Source organism: Nymphalis io, chromosome 30 (genome assembly GCF_905147045.1).
Source record: "Nymphalis io chromosome 30, ilAglIoxx1.1, whole genome shotgun sequence".
Classification (NCBI taxonomy): Eukaryota; Metazoa; Arthropoda; class Insecta; order Lepidoptera; family Nymphalidae; genus Nymphalis; species Nymphalis io.
In genome coordinates this window covers 6,201,531-6,221,920 of record NC_065917.1, presented here as the reverse complement: position 1 = coordinate 6,221,920, position 20,390 = coordinate 6,201,531, and the positions used below count along the sequence as shown (strand labels likewise).

The 20,390-nt window shown below is 37.1% G+C and overlaps 1 protein-coding gene across 2 annotated transcripts in view; it reads right to left on the bottom strand.

The window, feature by feature from the left end:
- LOC126779878 (uncharacterized) overlaps positions 1-20,390 on the bottom strand; it is a 37,612-nt gene that overhangs the window by 14,924 nt on the left and 2,298 nt on the right. For both annotated transcript variants that reach the window (XM_050504009.1, XM_050504010.1), the window contains exons 2-3: positions 2,082-2,179; positions 1,395-1,562 (exon numbers count right to left, since the gene is read on the bottom strand). In XM_050504009.1, the coding sequence (XP_050359966.1) occupies positions 1,395-1,562; positions 2,082-2,179 (266 nt within the window). The remainder of the gene's footprint in view (positions 1-1,394; positions 1,563-2,081; positions 2,180-20,390) is intronic.

Genomic DNA, 20,390 nt, shown 5'->3' with positions numbered 1-20,390 from the left:
CTCACGATGTTTTCCTTCACCGTAAAGCACGAGATGAATTATAATGACAAATTAAGCACATGAAAATTCAGTGGGTGCTTGCCCGGGTTTGAACCCACGATCATCGGTTAAGATTCACGCGTCCTTACCACTGGGCCATCTCAGCAAAATAATGTGGGTATGACGAAAACAAGATGCAATATTACGTTTCGTTTGTGTTATAGCAATTGGATAGCAATTGATATTATTTTCTTTAACTAATTTATACATTAAAATTTTGTAAGAATAATACAATAATCAAATATAAATATAGAAAATTACTTGTTGAAATATTAAATTGAACAATTTTATAACAAATGCAAATACTTCAGGGCCTAGAGAACTGTTTTAGGGTGTGGTGTTTAGGGTTTTTTTTTGTATCAAGTTAAAGACTTAATATCCTTAAGGCTATTGGTAGTTCGTTGTATGATGATAGCCTTCGCATTGGGTGTAATAATATTCATTTTTTTTTTATAGAATAGGAAGGCGGACGAGCATATGGGCCACCTGATGGTAAGTGGTCACCAAACGCCCTTAGACATTGGCATTGTAAGAAATGTCAACCATCGCTTACATAGCCAATGCGCCACCAACCTTGGGAACTAAGATTTTATGTCCCTTGTGCCTGTAATTACACTGGCTCACTCACCCTTCAAATCGGAACACAACAATACCAAGTACTGCTGTTTTGCGGTAGAATATCTGATGAGTGGGTGGTACCTACCCAGACGAGCTTGCACAAAGCTCTACCACCAGTATCATTTACTTAACGTTGATAACATTATATTTTTTAACTACACTAAGCAGTAGGAGGGCGGCAACCTTCCGTCGGCCTAGAGCAACCAAGATATAAAATCCGCCTTTGCCCTCAAACTACTGCTACGAAAGAGGTATTGAAGAAAAAATGCAAATCTTTTCATTACCTACCACTTTTGTGGGAGACATTTTTTTTCTAACAGCAATATTTATCAAAATCAAAATTAAATTGAAGTAAATTATTCGATTCGTCCTTAAAAATAATATTTTGCGTTTCATATTCGTTATCAGCGCATCGAAATACAAATGTATACCAAAACTCAGAACGATCGATCAGATTCTTGCCGGTTCTTCTTGATAGAATCCACATTCTGAACCGGTGATAGCGCTGGACTATTCAAAATTACTTGTAAAAGTCTATTTGAATAAAAAACATTTTTGATTTTGATTTTGACGGGAAGAAAGCGGAAGTCCTTTGCGTTTCCTAACTAATATCATAAATGCGTAAACGTAAGTCAGTTTTTTTAACACACACACACACATTCCTTAACGATTATATTTTTTAATTTATAAATTGATTGATATCGAATTTTGAATCTTTTAAATTATAACTAACTAACCGCTCCTTCATCGTCAATATCGGTGTGGTCCAGCTCCAGCTTCCGGAATTGCACCTTCTTCAGCACAGCTTCGAGAGCGTCCGTCGGCGCTGACCCAAGAAGCGAGCAGTCGCTGAGGACGAGACGTGGAGCCCGGGTGGTGCCACCGATAGTATTCTCCGGCAGTTCCTGGAATCGAAGCATAAAACAAACAGCTATAATAATATCGTCTGGCTGTGGGCTGGTCACACATATCGCAGAACCGACAAACGATAGAGTAGAAGTGTTCTGGACTGGGGCTTCTGCTTAGTGGAGTGACAATAGACGCAAAGTGGCTGGCAGCGGCCGGAAATTAAGAGCTGAAGATCGAGCTCAATGGCGTGCCATTGAAGAGACCTATGTCAAGCAGTGGACGAAAGAGGATTGATGATGATGATCTTTTGTATATTTCTGAGATAAATCATCTAAAACTGTTGGTCTGCGTCAGAACTGCCGTTAGTGTAGGGGAGCCCAATAGGAGATTTTGGGATTTACTTGAGCGCTGCAGTGTAACATAGGAGGGAATACCTAACACCCTATTGTGTACCTCCACCATACATAAGCCCATTATATAGGGCCCAGCGTCTCGGGTAGTCAGTAATACTTGAGCGTGTCAGCTTAAGATAAGGTGAATTTATTACAAGCCGTTGATTCATAAACATTCGTTACCCGTATTTGTTGTAGTACTGAATCGATGGGCGGAGTCCTGTTGCTCCTGCAGTACTCCAGGTATTCCGCTGCGAGCTGCGCGCGAGTCGTCGAGGGCACTGAAAATGGAAAAACCCTGTTTTAATTTATAACATTTGATAATATCGCTCATTTCACCCTTCAAACACAACATAAAAACTTAAATTAAAAATTATATATACAAACTATATATATATAGTTAAGTTATATATATATATATATAGCTGGCTTTGCTAGTGTTTAGGAGGGAAGGGGGCGGAAATTGGTGTAGGCATCTCTGTTCTCCCTTGTGGCACAAGCTTGCTTCATACTAAATTTCATCAATCGGTGCAGTCAGTAATTTAAGCATGAATGTGTAACAGATAGACAGACAAACGGTTACTTTCGCATTTATAATATTAGTATAAATTAAAAATATAATTATTAAAGTCCATAATGTTTATATATTAATAAATATAATAAAATTTGATGTTCCGACTTAACATATCGCGTACATAATATGGAGTGGCTCGTTTGTATAGCTAGTGGTCTGTGTCCTAGGTTCAAACGAAACGGGCAAATGTGTTTATCTGTTAATAAAAATCCTAATAACAGTCCGTGATTAAGAATTTGAGTTCCAATACTCTCGTGTTTCGCCTGAAGTCGTTGATCGACCGACTGAACCGTTAATAATATAATATCTATAATATCTTGGGACATTATTCACACGCGGCCATCTGATCCCAAACTAAGCAGAGCTCGTACTATGGAAACCAGACAACTGATATACTACATATACTATTTTTCTTTTGTAAATACATACTTATATAGATAATTACACCCAGACTCAGGACAAACAGACATGTTCATGCACACAAATGTCTATCCTGGGTGGGAATCGAACCCACAACCTTCGGCGTGAAAGACAGGTATCTACCAACTACGCCAACCGGCTCGTCAAACGGTCGTGTCTGGTTTGAAGTCCCATCGGATTACGAGACACACTTGAGGGGGAAGCTTTAAGGGGAGAAGCATCGAAAGCATTGCTGTTTGGTGGTTGAATAAATGATGAATGTATGGTATTCATCCAGATGCAATTCAAGCCACACAGTAACAGTAACAGCCTGTTAATGTCCCACTGCTGGGCTAAGGCCTCCTTTCCCTTTTTTAAGGAGAAGGTATGAAGCTTATTCCACCGCGCTGCTCCAATGCGGGAATACACATGTGGCAGAATTTCAGTGAAATTAGACACATGCAGGTTTCCTCACGATGTTTCCCTTCACCGTCAAGCACGAGATTATAATCACAAATTAAGCACATGAAAATTCAGTGGTGCTTGCCCGGGTTTGAGAACCCACGATCGTTTATACTTTTGTATATAATATAAACCTAAATAAAAGACGTATGTATTTAATACACGTGATCTAAAAATTTAGACGAAAGCGAAATACGAAACCGCCTCGGCAGTTATTTGTCGTATGCGATCAAGCTAGCCCCCTTTCCTGTTCGTTAAACATGTTTAGCTAAACAAAAAGATGAGTAGTTACATACCTTCGTCTCTAATGTCATGCCTACTGTTAATGAATAAACGTCGTATGTACAAATTGACGTTTTAATTTTAAAAATGCAAGCATACCAATATTTTTTAAAGTTTTTTATTACATACTCAAGTCTCAAATATCTAACGTTATTGCAAAAGTTTGTAAGTAGAAACTTCGTTCTAATTTAAAAAAAAAAAAAAAACAATTCTTGTTATTTTTTTATTATGTAAATTCAATCCTTTAAAAGAACATATAAATCCCATCAAACACATAAAATGTGAAATGTGAGCCAAGTTCAATATTATGATATATGCCTTGGTTATTAAGTTCAACGACAAAATAAGTGACAAAAAAGTTATAAGAAGAACAGATATTTTAAACAGTTATAAAATATTTTATGTAGTTATAAATAAATTTCAGGACGGACCGTTGAACTTGGCTCTCATTTCACATTTATGTTTTTGATGGCATAATTATTAATAGCGTAATAAATATGAATTCAAATGAATCTAAAATCTCTTAGTTATAAGTATTAAAACGCAAAACCCGGGACACTAAGTAAGTTTTCCTAATAGAATCAATTAATTGAAAAAAATGATTTATTCCCTTGCATTCACCCAATTACCTATCGGGATGCCAAATTTGAAGTTTCTAGGTCATCTGGAACTGGGTTAGAGTTTTGATCTATAGGTCAGTCAGTGATAAAAATGACCATTTTTGGACGTTAATATCTAAATAACAGTTTGAGGTGTGTTTATGAAATTTATAGTACAAAGTATTCCGTAGGTCTCTCATATATGAGCCAAATTTGACATTTTTATGTGAAATAGTTTTGGAGTTATGAGGGGGTCAATAGTGGCTCCAAATGTTTCGTGTAATACGGTGTTTCGGTACATACGGTGCTGCTCGCCGGTTCCGTTAGCTTGAACTTGGCTTGACACGCTACCGCGTCTCTAGTTTAGTGTTACCAAGGAAATAGTTGAAGAACAAATCTATAATGATTTCAGTTACGTTGGTCATTCTCAACGGAGTACAGCCAACTGCGCAAGAGTATTATCTTGCACAAGTCTGTGCGAAAACACAGGTGCACTCTCTATTCCCCCGACGGGAGATGTTTCAGCTGCAGAACCAACGGCCTTTGCTTACTTTCCAAGGCACAGAACTGGAACATTACAAACTTTCAAGGTCCGTGCTATGTACTCCTGAGAACTTCTCGCCGGAAAACCCAATAACTCACCCTCGGATCGAAGCTAAAACTAGACTTGACTTGGTGGATTTGGGTGAAGACCACGCACTCATCAGATATTCTAACGCCAAACAGCAATATTTAATATTGCTGTGTTACGGTTAGAGAAGTGCGTAAGCCAGTGTAACCACAGGCATGAGGGACATGACATCTCAGTTCCCAAGGTCGGTGGCGCATTGACGATGTACGGAATGGTTAATATTTCGTACATCGCCAAAGTATACGAGCGCTGGTGACAACTTAAAAAAAACATGCGACACATTTAATTTTTTTTATATATGTATATCCTGGGACATTATTCACACGCGGCCATCTGATCCCAAACTATACAGAGCTTGTACTATGGAAACCAGACAACTGATATACTACATATACTACGTTTCTTTTGTTAATACATTCATATATAGATAATTACACCCAGACTCAGAACAAACTGACATATTCATGCACAGTAATGTCTGTCCTGGGTCATCGACCCAGGCCAGGAATCCACCCACAACCTTCGGCCTGAGAAGCAAGTATCTATCAACCACGTCAAACGGCTCGTCAAATATGCATATTTTACTAATTATGGCTTAAATTTAAAAAATCGCACATACGACCTTTCGCGCTGTACGCGTTACATGAGTCACAAGCATATTTTGATGAAAATTTTAATAATTAAAGTAAACAGTGACGAATGCTGACCTAACACGACGATAATTCTTGAATGTTTGGCTCGCTTTTATACCTATTATGAACCGACTTGAAAAATAAATATCGCGTTAGCTGAAATTTTTATACCTTTCCCTAAAAGACGAGAGGAGGCCTTTTGCCCAGCAGTGGGACATTCACAGGTTGTTCCGGTTGGCTGAAATGTTTATCATGATGACGGAATACAGAAAAAGAAACCTGGTACATGTATACCATCAACGCGTATGTAAAATCTCATGATGACCGGTCGAGTAGACGTGATAGCGTAACAAAAAAACAGAGCTATTTTTTTTTTATAGAATAGGTTGGCGGACGAGCATATGGGCCACCTGATGGTAAGTGGTCACCAACGCCCATAGACATTGGCATTGTAAGAAATGTCAACCATCGCTTACATCACCAATGCGCCACCAACCTTGGGAACTAAGATGTTATGTCCCTTGTGTTGTTACACTGTGTCACTCGTCCTTCAAACCGGAACACAACAATACCAAGTACTGCCGTTTTGCGGTTGAATATCTGATGAGTGGATGGTAACTACCCTGACGAGCATTTATAACATTAGTAAGGATAACCAACCATTCTATCATTTTATAGTTTTTTCGAAGACGTTTGGTACAAAAAGTAGACTGTCCTTCAAGCTTGTTCCATGCGAGAGATTTTATAATATACTAGTGTTGCCACCAGCATGTTGGGCAAGGGGGGGGAGGGGAGATGTTGCTTGGGCGGAGGGGTTGTTATAAAAAAAGCGTATATTCTTCCTAGGGTTTCATGCTCGTTTCATACCAAATTTCAGCAAAATCGGTTCAGTGTTTTATCCGTTAGAGTTACAGCCAGACAAGAGTTAGTATCGTGTTTATGAATATTAGTACATACAGAATAAAAAATACATACATGTAGAGGAGCTGCACGACGACGACATGTCCGTTAAATAGTAAACTGGGTCATGACGTCATCAATTCGCTGAAGTGCATTTTTATTGTAATACGAGTGAAATTATAGTTTAGAAAAAATGTCGCCGTCACGGGACGCCGTGCTTATGGGTGAATCAACAAAATTAACGTCCATTCATCAGATATTCATAAGATATTCTACCGCAAAACAGCAGTACTTGGTATTGTTGTGTTCCGATTTGAAGGGTGAGTGAGCAAAAGGGGCATAACATCTCAGTTCCCAAGGTTGGTGGCGCATTGGCGATGTAAGCGATGGTTAACATTTCTTACAATGCCAATGTCTATGAGCGTTGCTGACCACTTAACATCAGGCGGCCCATATGCTCGTCCGCCTTCCTACTCTATATAAAAAAATATATTGAAATTATTTATTATGATTATATAATAATTAAACCTCACATGGACTACAATATGTTAACATATTGGGCTACGTTAATAAGATTTATATGTATACTGATGTTATAAAAAGATATGATTTGATTTTTTTATATGTCTGTTTGTAATGGATAAACTCAAAAAGTACTTAACCGATTTTGAAGATTCTTTCACCTACAGAGAGTTACATCATCAGCGAGTAACTTTGGCTGTATTTTATTTAAAAATAAAAACAATTATCCATCGTAGAGATGATAGATAATTGTTCAACACGGACGAAATCGAGACAGTTCGCTAGTATATATATATATTATAAAATAAGAAGGCGGACGAGCATATGGGCCACCTGATGGTAAGTGGTTACCATATAAATAACAATTAAATAAATGACTGACATATGAACTCACAGCTCAACTGCCCAGCAGTTAGTTAGCTAGCAAAGTAAAATCGATGTGAGTGCCACGGTAGTCACGAGAATTGTTGTCAATACCAAATCTCACGCTGACGTCATCTGACGCTCGAAATCTTACGTTTATTCGTCCAACGCTCGATGTGTCAGTAATCCCCTACCTCGTACCGAGATGTTTACACATCAATAAATGTAACATTATGAATGGGATAGTAGGAAATTTCCCCACAAACGATATTCCGAATAACAGCTTATATATATTATTATAGACGGGCCGGTTGGCGTGGTTGGTAGATACTTGTCTTTCACGCCGAAGGTTGTGGGTTCGATTCCCAACCAGGACAGACATTTGTGTGCATGAACATGTCTGAAGTCTGGGTGTAATTATCTATATAAGTATTTACAAAATAAAAGTATATGTAGTATATCAGTTGTCTGGTTTCCATAGTACGAGCTCTGTTTAGTTTGGGATCAGATAGCCGTGTGTGAATAATGTCCCAGGATATTATTATTATTATTTATAAAGAACCGATCGTTGAACATTTATCGAGTCGCGTAAACAACTATAACGAGAGATTAATTGAAAATATGTCGATATAAATAAATAACTACTTCTAGTATAAACGGGCATAGTTCAACGCGGCGAGTTAACATGACGCTCGAGTTTAGCCGTTCGGAAGTGGCAGGCAGGCTGGCAAATTGACGCAATCGATGGATTTTGTAGATAATATCTCCGACTCATCATATATTCCGGTTCCATTTTGAACGGTGAGTGAGCCGGTGTAACTAAATTCACAAGGGTCATTATATCTTAATCTTAATAAAGGGATGGGTAATATATCCTTATAATTCCACTTACCATCAGATGGCTCATTTGCGAGTCTGATTTCTTATTTGCATCAACTATACCTTACTTCGTCAATGCGCCACCCACCTTGGGAACAAACATGTTACATCTCCTAGTATGTTACACTGGCTCATGTTTCCAAGACATAATCTTTGTATGAGTTACCCAAATGGTCGCGTGGAAAGTTTTCATGTCTGCTATTTAAGTAATTTCCAATTTATATTTCGCCAATGTCACGTATAGACGAGGATGAGTTGACTGTATGTCACGTCTGTTGAATGTCGGTTATGAAGTCATTTTGTAATTATAATAATACGAATATTATGCGTGGTATGGCTTTGTGCAAGCTCGTCTGGGTAGGTATCACCAAGTTATCAGATATTCTACCGCAAAACGGCAGTACTTGGTATTGTTGTGTTCCGGTTTGAAGAGTGAGTGAGCAAATGGGGCATAACATCTTAGTTCCCAAGGTTGGTGGCGCACTGGCATCACCCAATGTAATAAGTGATGGCATTTCTTACAATGCCAATGTCTATGGGCGATGATGACCATTTACCATTAGGTGGCCCATTTGCTTGTCCGCTTAACTATACTATAAAAAAAAATGTTTTTATAAACCCCCAGGACTCTCGCAGACCCTCAGGTTCTGAAGCCAGCCACTATAAATATTAATTGAGGTCTAAGAAACTCACATGTAAACTTGATAATAAATCTTTATAGTAAACTCTTTTTTTTTTTAAATATCTTCTTACATACATATCATATCTTACAATCATCATTATATACATATGTATATAATATAAACTTTTGTATATATACCAACATCGTGAAGTTGGAAGTAAATATGTAAACCAACATCATGTAAGCCAATGTTTATCACTATCAGAGACGCGGAAACGTGTATGACCTCATACATTCAACCTTCGCCTATAAACAAGGATTCTATTTAAAAAAAAAAATAGGTCAATTATATAACTTATCCTGAATTGTTTTTTTTTTTCTTATAAAATCCGTAGGCAGACTCGAAGATGAGCCATCTGATGGTAAGTGGTCACCACCACCGATAGATATTAGCGCTATAAAAATATTAACCATTGCTTACAACCTTGCCATCAACCTTGAGAACTAAAATGTTATGTTTCTTATGCTTCTTAGTTACACTGGCTCACTCACTCTTCTGCTCGACTACCTACCATTATTATTAAAAAAAATTATTGAGGATTTATTTGAGATCTTTAAAGCTTTTCTATAATGAACAAAATGAAGACATTTAATACTTCAAAGAAAGTGGACGAACGCTAGTCGCTTTTCAACATTCCACGAGAGAGATACGAAGTATCAACAAAAAAATACAATCACCAAGAAACGAACAGTGTTTCTTCTATTATCAAGAGTAGAACATACTCGATATGAGTAAGTGTCCAATATTATTTTTATTATTTATTTTAAACAATTAATACATATCATAAACAATATATAATAATAATAATAATGTCCTCCAGACCTATTTCGTCCACGGCGGCCAATCTCAAGAGAGATTAGCCAACTACGCAGGAGATATTATAGTGCACGAGTGTGTACGCAAACACAGGTACACTCTCTATTCCCTAACTCTCATAATCCGATGGGACGTCAATCCGACACGACCGGAAAGAGTTCAGGCGCATGATCGACGGATTTACGTGCTTTCTGAGGCACGGGAGTGTACACACTTCCAACTTCCAGACTTCGGGCTGCTACTGAGAATTTTCTGACAGAAAAACCCAATAACTTTTTATTGGCCCGACCTGGGAATTAAGCCCGGGACATCCGGATCTGCGGCCTTACATCAAGGCACTAGACCAACGAGGCAGTCAGGCACAATATATACGATAGTTAATACTATTGTATTAAACTGTGTCGTAGCTACTAACGCCCTCCAATTCGACAGCACATTAATTTTTAATTTACTTCAATGTAAACATAAAATATAATTTAAATTAAAAATTAATAAAATTGACAATACTTTTTTTAAACTGCTTATGATAATAATAATAACATCCTGGGACATTATTCACACACGGCCATCTGATCCCAAATTAAGCAGACCTCGTACTATGAAACCAGACAACTGATATAATAAACATACTACTTTTCTTTTGTAAAAACATACTTATATAGATAATTACACCAAGACTCAAGATAAACAGACAAATGTCTGTCCCGGGTGGGAATCGAACCCAGAACCTTCGGCGTGAAAGGCAAGTATCTACCAACCACGCCAACCGGTTCGAACCAATAACAATTGTTATTACAGTCTAAGATAATTTCTATAAAAAAAATCTGAATCAAATAAATGGATGCTTTTCTGTGGGGGGAAGCCATTCACCATGAGGTACAAAAGTTTATAGAACCTTTATATTATAGAACAAATATGTCTAACATATTGAGGCGTGAAATTTTATATATACATAACAGTAACAGCCTGTGAATGTCCCACTGCTGGGCTAAGGTCTCCTCTTCCTTTTTGTGGAGAAGGTATGGAGCTTATTCCACCACGCTGCTGCTCAAAGGCGGGTTGGTGGAATACACATGTGGCAGAATTTCAGTGAATTTAGACACATGCAGGTTTCCTCACGATGTTTTCCTTCACCGTGTAGCACGAGATGAATTATAAACACAAATCAAGCACATGAAAATTTAGTGCTGCTTTCCCGGGTTTGAACCTACGATCATCGGTTAAGATTCACGCGTTCTTAACACTGGAGGACCATCTCGGATACATACCGTGCCGTGTATTACCGTGTATTCGTTGTTTTCAAATATATTGTTAGCATTTTATTGATTCTCTGTATCGGTCGATTGAATATAACTTGTAATAAAATTACATCTCGCCATTAACTGTCATAATGGGAGAGGACAACTGTCATGGTAGCAGTTTTAAAAAAAATGGAGTAATTAACAATTTCATTATTATTTGGTATTAAGATTATATCCGACAATAAATAACGTTACACCGACAAAGGTGTCTTATTTCTGACCGGCTTAAAATAGGAAAACACAGAATAGTAACAGCCTGTGAATATCACTGCTGGGCTAAGGCCTTCTCTCTTTTTTTTTTAAAGAGACGGTTTGGAGCTTATTCTACGACGGTCACCGGGTTGGTGTATTCCACACATGTGGCAGAATTTCAGTGAAATTAGACACATGCGGGTTTCCTCACGATGTTTTCCTTCACCGTCAAGCACGAAATGAATTAAAAACACAAATCAAGCACATGAACATTCAGTGGTTCTTTCCTGGGTTTGAATCCACGATCATCGGTTAAGATTCACGCGTTCTAGTCACTGGGCTATCACGGCTATTTCAAAGATGCTCTGCTTAAATTAATTCTGTCACGAGATGAAGCGAGCCACACGCGATGGCTTAAAGCCAATCAACGGTTATTGGCTTAAAGTTTGCCAAACTAAAAAGTTTCTACAGCGGACATTGACACCTTGGAAAACTACTGGAAGTACAAAAATATCTGTCTTCCTGGTATACGTAAGTCAACATCAGCGAATAATCTCAACTAATATTATAAATGCGATATTGAGTTTGTTTGTTTGTTACGCTTCCGCGTCATAACTAGTCAACCGATCATCGTGAGAAATTTTGCATAGGTTGTCGTTAGGGACGTAAAGTACAAGTGTTTTCTAGGCGCATTGTGCATACCCGTATGGGTTAATAATACTTAGTATTATTACATTCCGGGACATAACATCTCAGTTCCCAAGGTTGGTAACGCAGTGGGTTAATAAGAATGCTTAATATTTCTTACATCGCAAACATTTATGGGTCGTGGTGACCACTTACCATCAGGAGGCTCATTTGCCAGTCCACCTACTGTCTATTACTAGTGACCGCCCGCGGCTTCAACAATGTGTTAAGGTGGGAGGGGGGTGTTGATGGTTATCAAAAAATAAAAGCAATAAAGAAGATAGATTTTCGTTAATAAAATAAATATATAAATTAAACTGTATTTACTGAACACACACACACAATGTATGTGAACATAGATATACATTTATTACAGTTAAGCCTTACATTAAAAAATTACTATTAATCACTGTCAGGGTGTAACTTGCCATGACTTTGAATTTTTTTCTTTTATTATATATAAAAAATACCTTGAGCATAGTCAGTGTAAGCAATTGTTAAGCGCAAGAATATCTACCCGAGTGGGTGGTGCCCAAACAAACGCGCCAGCGCCCGTAAATATTATATTCTTAAAGTCACCCATTAAAGACCTACGCAGTGACAACGAGCCAATGCTGGAAAGAATTATGGAGCTAAACACTATTTGAAATATTTATATATGTGTAAGGTTTTACTCATTTCTAATAATTATTTCGAGATTTTTGGATAATAATATTTTAACTAAATTAAGACTTTTACTGGTGGTAGGGCTTTGTGAAAGCTCGTCTGGGTAGGCACCACCCGAGTGGGTGGTACCAGATACGTGGCTAGTGGGCTACTGCTCCACATAGGTATTCGTATATACTTACATAGGTAAAGAATACTAATTAATATTTTACAATTATATTACAATTATCCTTATAATTCGTACAGTAACACTGACGATCAAGAGAATCCATATTTTTTTATGGTGTAGCTTTTTTTCCGCTCAATAATTTCGAACCAATCTTTTTTTTATAGAATAGGAAGGCGGAAGAGCATATGGGCCAGGTGATGGTAAGTGCTCACCAAACGCCCATAGACATTGGCATCGTAAGAAATGTTAACCATCGCTTACATCGCCAATGCGCCACCAACCTTGGGAACTAAGATGTTATGTCCCTTGTGCCTGTAATTACACTGGCTCACTCACCCTTCAAACCGGAACACAACAATACCGAGTACTGCCGTTTTGCGGTAGGATATCTGATGAGTGGGTGGTAGCTACCCAGACGAGCTTGCACAAAGCTCTACCACCAGTATGCCACTAAAAATGAAATGACCGAAGCGTTCACAAGTATCGACGTTCGTGTTTAATCTAAACTAATATTATATATGCAAAACGCTTTCACGGCCCAATCACTGAAGCGATTTTGATTGAATTTTGGTGCGCAACAAGCTTGAACAGCAAGGACGAACATAGCCTATAGATAGCCTCCATACAAACCCCCTCTAAAAGCGGAGATTAATCTTTTTAAAAAAAAAAAATTGTTTATCTGTGATCTCGAAATAACTGCCTATTTTCCTGCCGAGTTAACAAAATCAACAACAACTTTTTTTTTTTTTAATTTTAGACTAATCTTGCCTTTAAATATATGTATAATTAAAAAATACAATATGTTAATTTAAATGTCAGATTTTGAAAGATAAACTATAAACGTATATGACTATAAATGTATATGACATACATACATAGTGTGCTTACACACATTGACACCGACACATTTACTGGTGGTAGGGCTTTGTGCAAGTTCGTCTGTGTAGGTACCACCCACTCATCAGATATTCTACCGCAAAACAGCAATACTTGATATTGTTGTGTTCCGGTTTGAAGGGTGAGTGAGCCAGTGTAATTACAGGCACAAGGGACATAAAATCTTAGTTCCCAAGGTTGGTGGCGCATTGGATATGTAAGCGATGGTTGACATTTCTTACGATGCCAATGTCTAAGAGCGTTGGTGACCACTTACCATCAGGTGGCCCATATGCTCGTCCGCCTTCCTATTCTATAAAAAAAAAAAAAAAACCTGCGCGCGCAGAACATTGACAATGACTTTTGAGCCAGATACAACAAGTATATATAAAACCGTGTTGATTTCTCTGTACACTGACTCATATGTATTTCGGACGCTAATACATAACGTGCTACGGTGTTAACGATTTATATATCTCAATTTGAAACGCGAAATATCACGATTTTAGTCTATTCAATTTGTGAGCTTCGTGCAAGCTTTTTTTTATAGAATAGGAAGGCGGACGAACATATGGGCCACCTGATGGTAAGTGGCCAGCAAACGCCCGTAGACATTGTAAGAAATGTTAATCAACGCTTACATCACCAATGCACCAGCAACCTTGGGAACTAAGATGTTATGTCCCCTGTGCTTGTAATTAGTCCGTCTGGATAGGTATCACTCGTGAGATATTCTACCGCTAAACAGCAATATTTAGTATTGTTGTGGTGGGGAGAGGGAGCTAGTGTAACAGGCACAAGGGATATAACATCCGACTTTTTAAGGTTGATCGCGCTTTGGCGGTGTAAGGGATTGTTCATATTTCTTACACTCGACTGACTCGTCTGCCTCGTTGGTCTAGTGGCTTGATGAAAGGTCGCAGACTCGGAGGTCGGACCAATAAAAAGTTATTAGGTTTTTCTGTCAGAAAATTCTCAATAGCAGCCCGGAGTCTGGAAGTTGGAAGTGTGTACACTCCCGTGCCTCAGAAAGCACGTAAACTCCGTTGATCATGCGCCTGAACTCTTTCCGGTCGTGTCGGATTGACGTTCCATCGGATTATGAGAGTTAGGGAATAGAGAGTGCACCTGTGTTTGCGTACACACTTGTGCACTATAATATCTCCTGCGCAGTTGGCTAATCTCTCTTGAGATTGGCCGCCGTGGCCGAAAACGGTCCGGAGGACATCACATCACATCATCATTTCTTACAACGCCAATGTCTATGTGGACCGTTTGCCCGTTCTATTTTATAAAAACCTATTTTATATGGGACATTAACAGGCTGTTAGTTTTACTTTTTTTATTTTATAAAAATCTTTATCAAATCAAGCAGACGTCCTTTTCATTCAATACTAGTTACCCATCCCGGTTTCGCACGGGTGAATAAAGATCTCCATAAAACCGATATATCGTAATACATATAGCTCTATAGTTTTAAGTAATAAAGTTCTCGGACGAAATGATTTTTTCCGACATCTTCACCGATCGCCATCATATTTCAAACAATTTACTTTTATTATTTAGCTATTATATTATGTATAGTTAGATTCCTTGACCCATACAACATCGTTTTTAAAAAAAAAAAGACGCGCGCTAATTTCAAACCGCCATTTTGTTAGTTGACAGAAAGGTAAAGTAATTAATTAATTATTGGCGCGACGCGATTTGTTGGATGTGTTCGAATTCGTTATTTGTATTTTTAAAAGTAATTGAGTGAGTCATTTACATCAATTTGTATGATTCGGTGTTCTATTTTTAAAAAGACCAAATCGAAGGTTTTTTTTTTTAAATAAGCTTCACTTCTGGATGCTAAATATATGTTATATATTGTTTAATAATTTATGCGAGTACCATTAAATGGGATAAACACTGATGACATAACGTGCATGTGACATCATGCCCGTCAGTCAATCAGCTTTATCTTAAGAGAAATCTTAAAATAACTATGAAGCTGAAATACAGATAATAATAAACGTGTTCGTTAGTTCAAATCAATCTATGTATACATGTATACATTGACGTGAATGGAGATGTGTATGTGTGTGTGTTGATGAATGGAAGGGGAAGGCCGAGTTTGGTATGATTGTTTGTTTTTTTAACTTTTTGGTAGTAGAGCTTTGTGCGAATCCGTTTGAATAGGTACCACCTACTCATCATATATGCCACCACGAAACAGCAATATTGTTGCGTTCCGGTCTGAAGGGTTAGTTAGGCAGTGTAAACTACAGCCACAAGGGACATAACATCTTATTTCCCAAGGTTGGTGGCGCATTGGTGATGTATGGAATTGTTAAGATCATTAATTGGTTAACATTGGAATTAAAATAATACAATGCCAATATTGACCACCTACCATCAGGTGGCATATTGGCAAGTATACTTACCTATTTCAACAAATTCGTCGAATATAGGTTTTTTTCGACGAATTTCTTTTTAAATTGAAGTCGAATAAAAAAAGCGTAAGTTTTTTTAAATTGATTGGAGTATATGTTTTATATCTCATAATTTAAAAAAATATATCACAAGGTAAAGAAGACCGTAATTTTAGGATTAAACCTTAATTGTACAGTTTTAGTTGTGCTGGAATAGTGCAAACACAGTGTACGTGTGTTGTCGCCACTAATCTAGGTTACATTTAAATTTGCACAATTTTTTTTTGTTTTTTATTTTAATTTGTACACCGATTTTATTTTTTTGTTAGTAAATAACAGCTCTTGATGAGCTTATTTTAGCTATCAATAAAGAAAAATATGAAAATAAAGAATAAAAAACAAATGTTCGAAACACGAAAAATTCATATAATTTCCTTCAAATTTTCACTAAACATTAGTTATTATGAAAATACGATCAAGTTTTATCGTATGACTTATCAAAGAATACAAAAATTTACAAATTCAAAAGTAACTTTGTTACGCTTTCAAGGCTTAAACTAAACCGATTTTGATAACATTTCATATGGCGCAAGCTTGCACCCCAAGAAAGGATATAGGGTAGGTAGGTTTTTTATACCTACCATCTGCCCCTGACATGTGGGCGATAATAAATGTACATGGGGCAGAGTTTTGTAAACTAAAGTACGTGAAAAAAATAGAGAACCTGGTCTCTATATATAACAATAATATATAAACGAATTCCTGACATTGTTTCTCGATAAAATCATGTTCACCCGTCACGCGCGCCAAGTTTCTCAGACAGCAGGTCTCATGCGATCGTTAGTACAGGAATAAATGGAGCACGTGGTCGTTAAAGTGAGATGGGGAGTGTTTGATCAAACGTTTGATCAACTGTTTGCGCCTTGAAATAATAATTTTCCATGGTTGAAAATAAAACAACTTATATTACTCTTGTCGTAGATATTACCATTGATTCGGCAATATAAGCACTCAAGAGCCTTAAATGAATATAGACTTTTCTGTTCCAACTTGTATGTATTGCATCTTTAGTGATGAAACAAAGATATATTTATATAATTGCTTTGTCCGTTCATTGCTGGATTATGGTTCTGTAGTCTGGAATCCACAATATAAAACTTATATTGATACAATAGAAAAAAAATCAACATAAATTTGTTAAATATCTTAATTCTAAATGTTTCACTCTAAATCGTAATCCACCTAAAATGATTTCCTTACTGGATCGTCGTACAATGCGAGATCAAAGTTTTTTATTTATAATAATTCATAACTTGAATGATAGTCCATATCTTTTAAGCAAAATTCACTTTAAATGTAAAAAAGTGAACACACGCAATAGTGCTTTATTCCACTTACCCTCCACTCGAACCAATTATGCTCAAAATGATTTTATATATCGCTCTTGTAAGAGCTACAATAGGAAGTTTATTGTCTTGGACATGTTTTCTTGTACGCTCAATACATTTAAAAAAAGAGTTTGTGTGCATTTGTTAATTTAGTCAATGTTTTTATTTTATCTATTTAATTTTTATTATATAATATTGTTTTGCGGTTGTTAACTGTTTGAATCTTAATAATTATTATTTGTAATTTACAGAATTGCTTGTTTACTGTCATACATGAATTAGTTTTGAGTGGAAACTTGATTGGTGTGTGATCGAGTTAATTTGTTATGTAGTATATGTGGCGTGTACTGTTTGTTTCCCAGATATAATAAAAATAAAAATAAAATATTACTTCAAACCTTTGTCTATAATAGAATCTTCATAGTGTGAATTAGCTCAAAGGCGAAATCTACAATTAAAATTCGTCCTTACTAATATTATTTGACTAGCCAGTTGGCGTGGTTGGTAGACACTTGCCTTTTCACGTCGAAGGTTGTGGGTTCGATTCCCACCTAGGAGAGACATTTATGTGCATGAACATGTCTGTTTGTCTTGAGTCTGGGTGTAATTTGCTATATAAGTATGTATTTACAAAAGAAAAGTAGTACATCAGATGTCTGGTTTCCATAGCACAAGCTTTGTACAAGCTTAATTTGGGATCAGATGGCCGTGTGGGAAAAATGTAAAAAAAATAAATTATAAATGCGAAAGTGTGTTCGTTTGTTACGCTTATACGTCTTATGTACTTAATCGATCGCAAATTCAGTTACATGTACAGAAAAGGACATACCTTACAAACCCCCCCCCCAACTCCCTTAAGTCAGCGCAATCGCGGGCGGAAACTAAATCTATATAATATAACATAGAGATTCGTTTCCGGTTTCGTTTGTTTGTTTTTAATTGGTCCGTTCTATGTGGAACGTCCATTATTTATATAGTTTGTATATAGTTGACATAGGCTATATAGTTTATGTATGTATGTATAGGTATTTGTGCAAGCTCGTCTGGGTAGGTACCACCCACTCATCAGATATTCTACCGCAAAACAGCAGTACTCGGTATTGTTGTGTTCCGGTTAGAAGGGTGAGTGAGCCAGTATTAGAGGCACAAGGGACATAACATCTTAGTGCCCAAAGTTGGTGGCGCATTGCAGCGATGTTTAACATTTCATACAATGCCAATGTCAATGGATGTTGGTGACCATTTACCATCAGGTGGTCCATATGCTAGTCCACCTACATATAATATAAAAAAGTATGTTTGTTTACATTGCATATTTTTATAGTAGGCGAAGGTAGCCCAAAGAGGTTACGTTAACGTTCGTGGTATAATGAAAACGTCTAAACCGTAGAGAATATTCTTATATTACAAGCCTTACTTTTTTTGTTTAATTGGAGTGGTTAATAGGCATATCAATAAAAAAATGTTTAAAAAAGATGGGCATTGCTAGTATTTAAAAAAAAAAACAAAAGACTCAGTTTAAACGATATTGAACCCGCGATCTTGGGTTAAGATTGGTACTAGCCATCTTTATATAGAAGACATGAAGAGCCTACGTCCTTTCTCGGAGTCCAAGCTTGCTTCATACCAAATTTCATCAAAATCGGTTCAGTGGTTTAGCTGTGAAAGCTTGTCTGTCTGACAGAGTTACTTTCGCATTTATAATAGCATAGATGAATAATGCATAAAGTGTGTGATGTTCGCATTGGACATTGGCCTATTCGACAGACGTTGGCTTAGCAATTACTTATATTGGTCCTAAATATTGGTTGATTTATTTGTTTGCTCACTTTGATGAATGTTTGACGATTGGTCAGTTGTTTTGATAAGATCGCGTCCCATCGGGAAATCCGTACTGTTCTCGATTATCATGTAACTTCGCGTAACGTTTATTCAATGAAACTAAATTGGCTATCGTATCTATATTAGCTGACACAAGTTTGATATTGATGGTGGTAGAGATTCGGGCAAGCTCCTCTGGGTGGGCACCACACTCATCAGATATTCTACCGCAAAACAGTAGGAATCAGTATTGTTGTGTTCCGATTTGAAGGGTGAGTGAGTCAGTGCAACTACAGGCGCAAGGGTATAACATCTTAGTTCTCAAGGTTGGTGGCGTATTGGCGATGCAATGGACGACTAATATTTCTTACAATGTCAATGTCTATGGGCGGTGGTGACCATTTGCCCGTCCGCCTACCTATTCTATAAATAAATATTTAAAAAAAAAACTACACGTTCGCTTGGCTTGAATAAATATTTAGTAACACATCTTTATTAACAAACCTCTGATACGACTCGCGTGTTATTAATTATACGTTGACGGGCACAATGCAAGAACCTTCACGCGAGTGCCAAAACTACACAAAGGTAAAACGCAATCGGATCGTACGATAACTAATCTAATATATATTTTATTATTATAAATGCGAAATAAACTTTGTCTGTCCTGTCTCTTATGTTTAGAAATTTAGTTTGCAAGCTTAAACTCCAAGGAAGTACGTAGGATACATTCTTATACTAGAACTAGCCTTTAAAACGCAGGTGAAGCTGCAGCGAGAAGTAGTAACATTTATATAACTATATGTACATATTGGAGCAGCATGGTGGAATAAGCTCCAAAAATCTTCTCCTCCAAAAGGGTGAGGAGGCTTTGGCCCAGCAGTGGGACATTCACAGGATGTTACTGTACATATAGATGTGTTTAACTGCCCATCCCAATAATTATTTTATATTTCACCAATGAGAGAATCAAAAATAAAAATAATTAAGATATTTCAACAGCATCGCCTACCAAGTCCAACTATAGCTAAGAACTAGTCTGATATCATTGTAACACACAAGTAAAAAAAACAAATTTCACCAAAATCGGTCAAGTCTTTTTTTGGGAGAATTTAAAATACACACACACAGGAAATCTGTTTCGTAAAGATTCACAACATATGTATTCGAAACCCCAAGACTGCTAATTATAGCTGTTTGGCGGTAGTATATGTGATAGGTGGGTAGTACCTACCA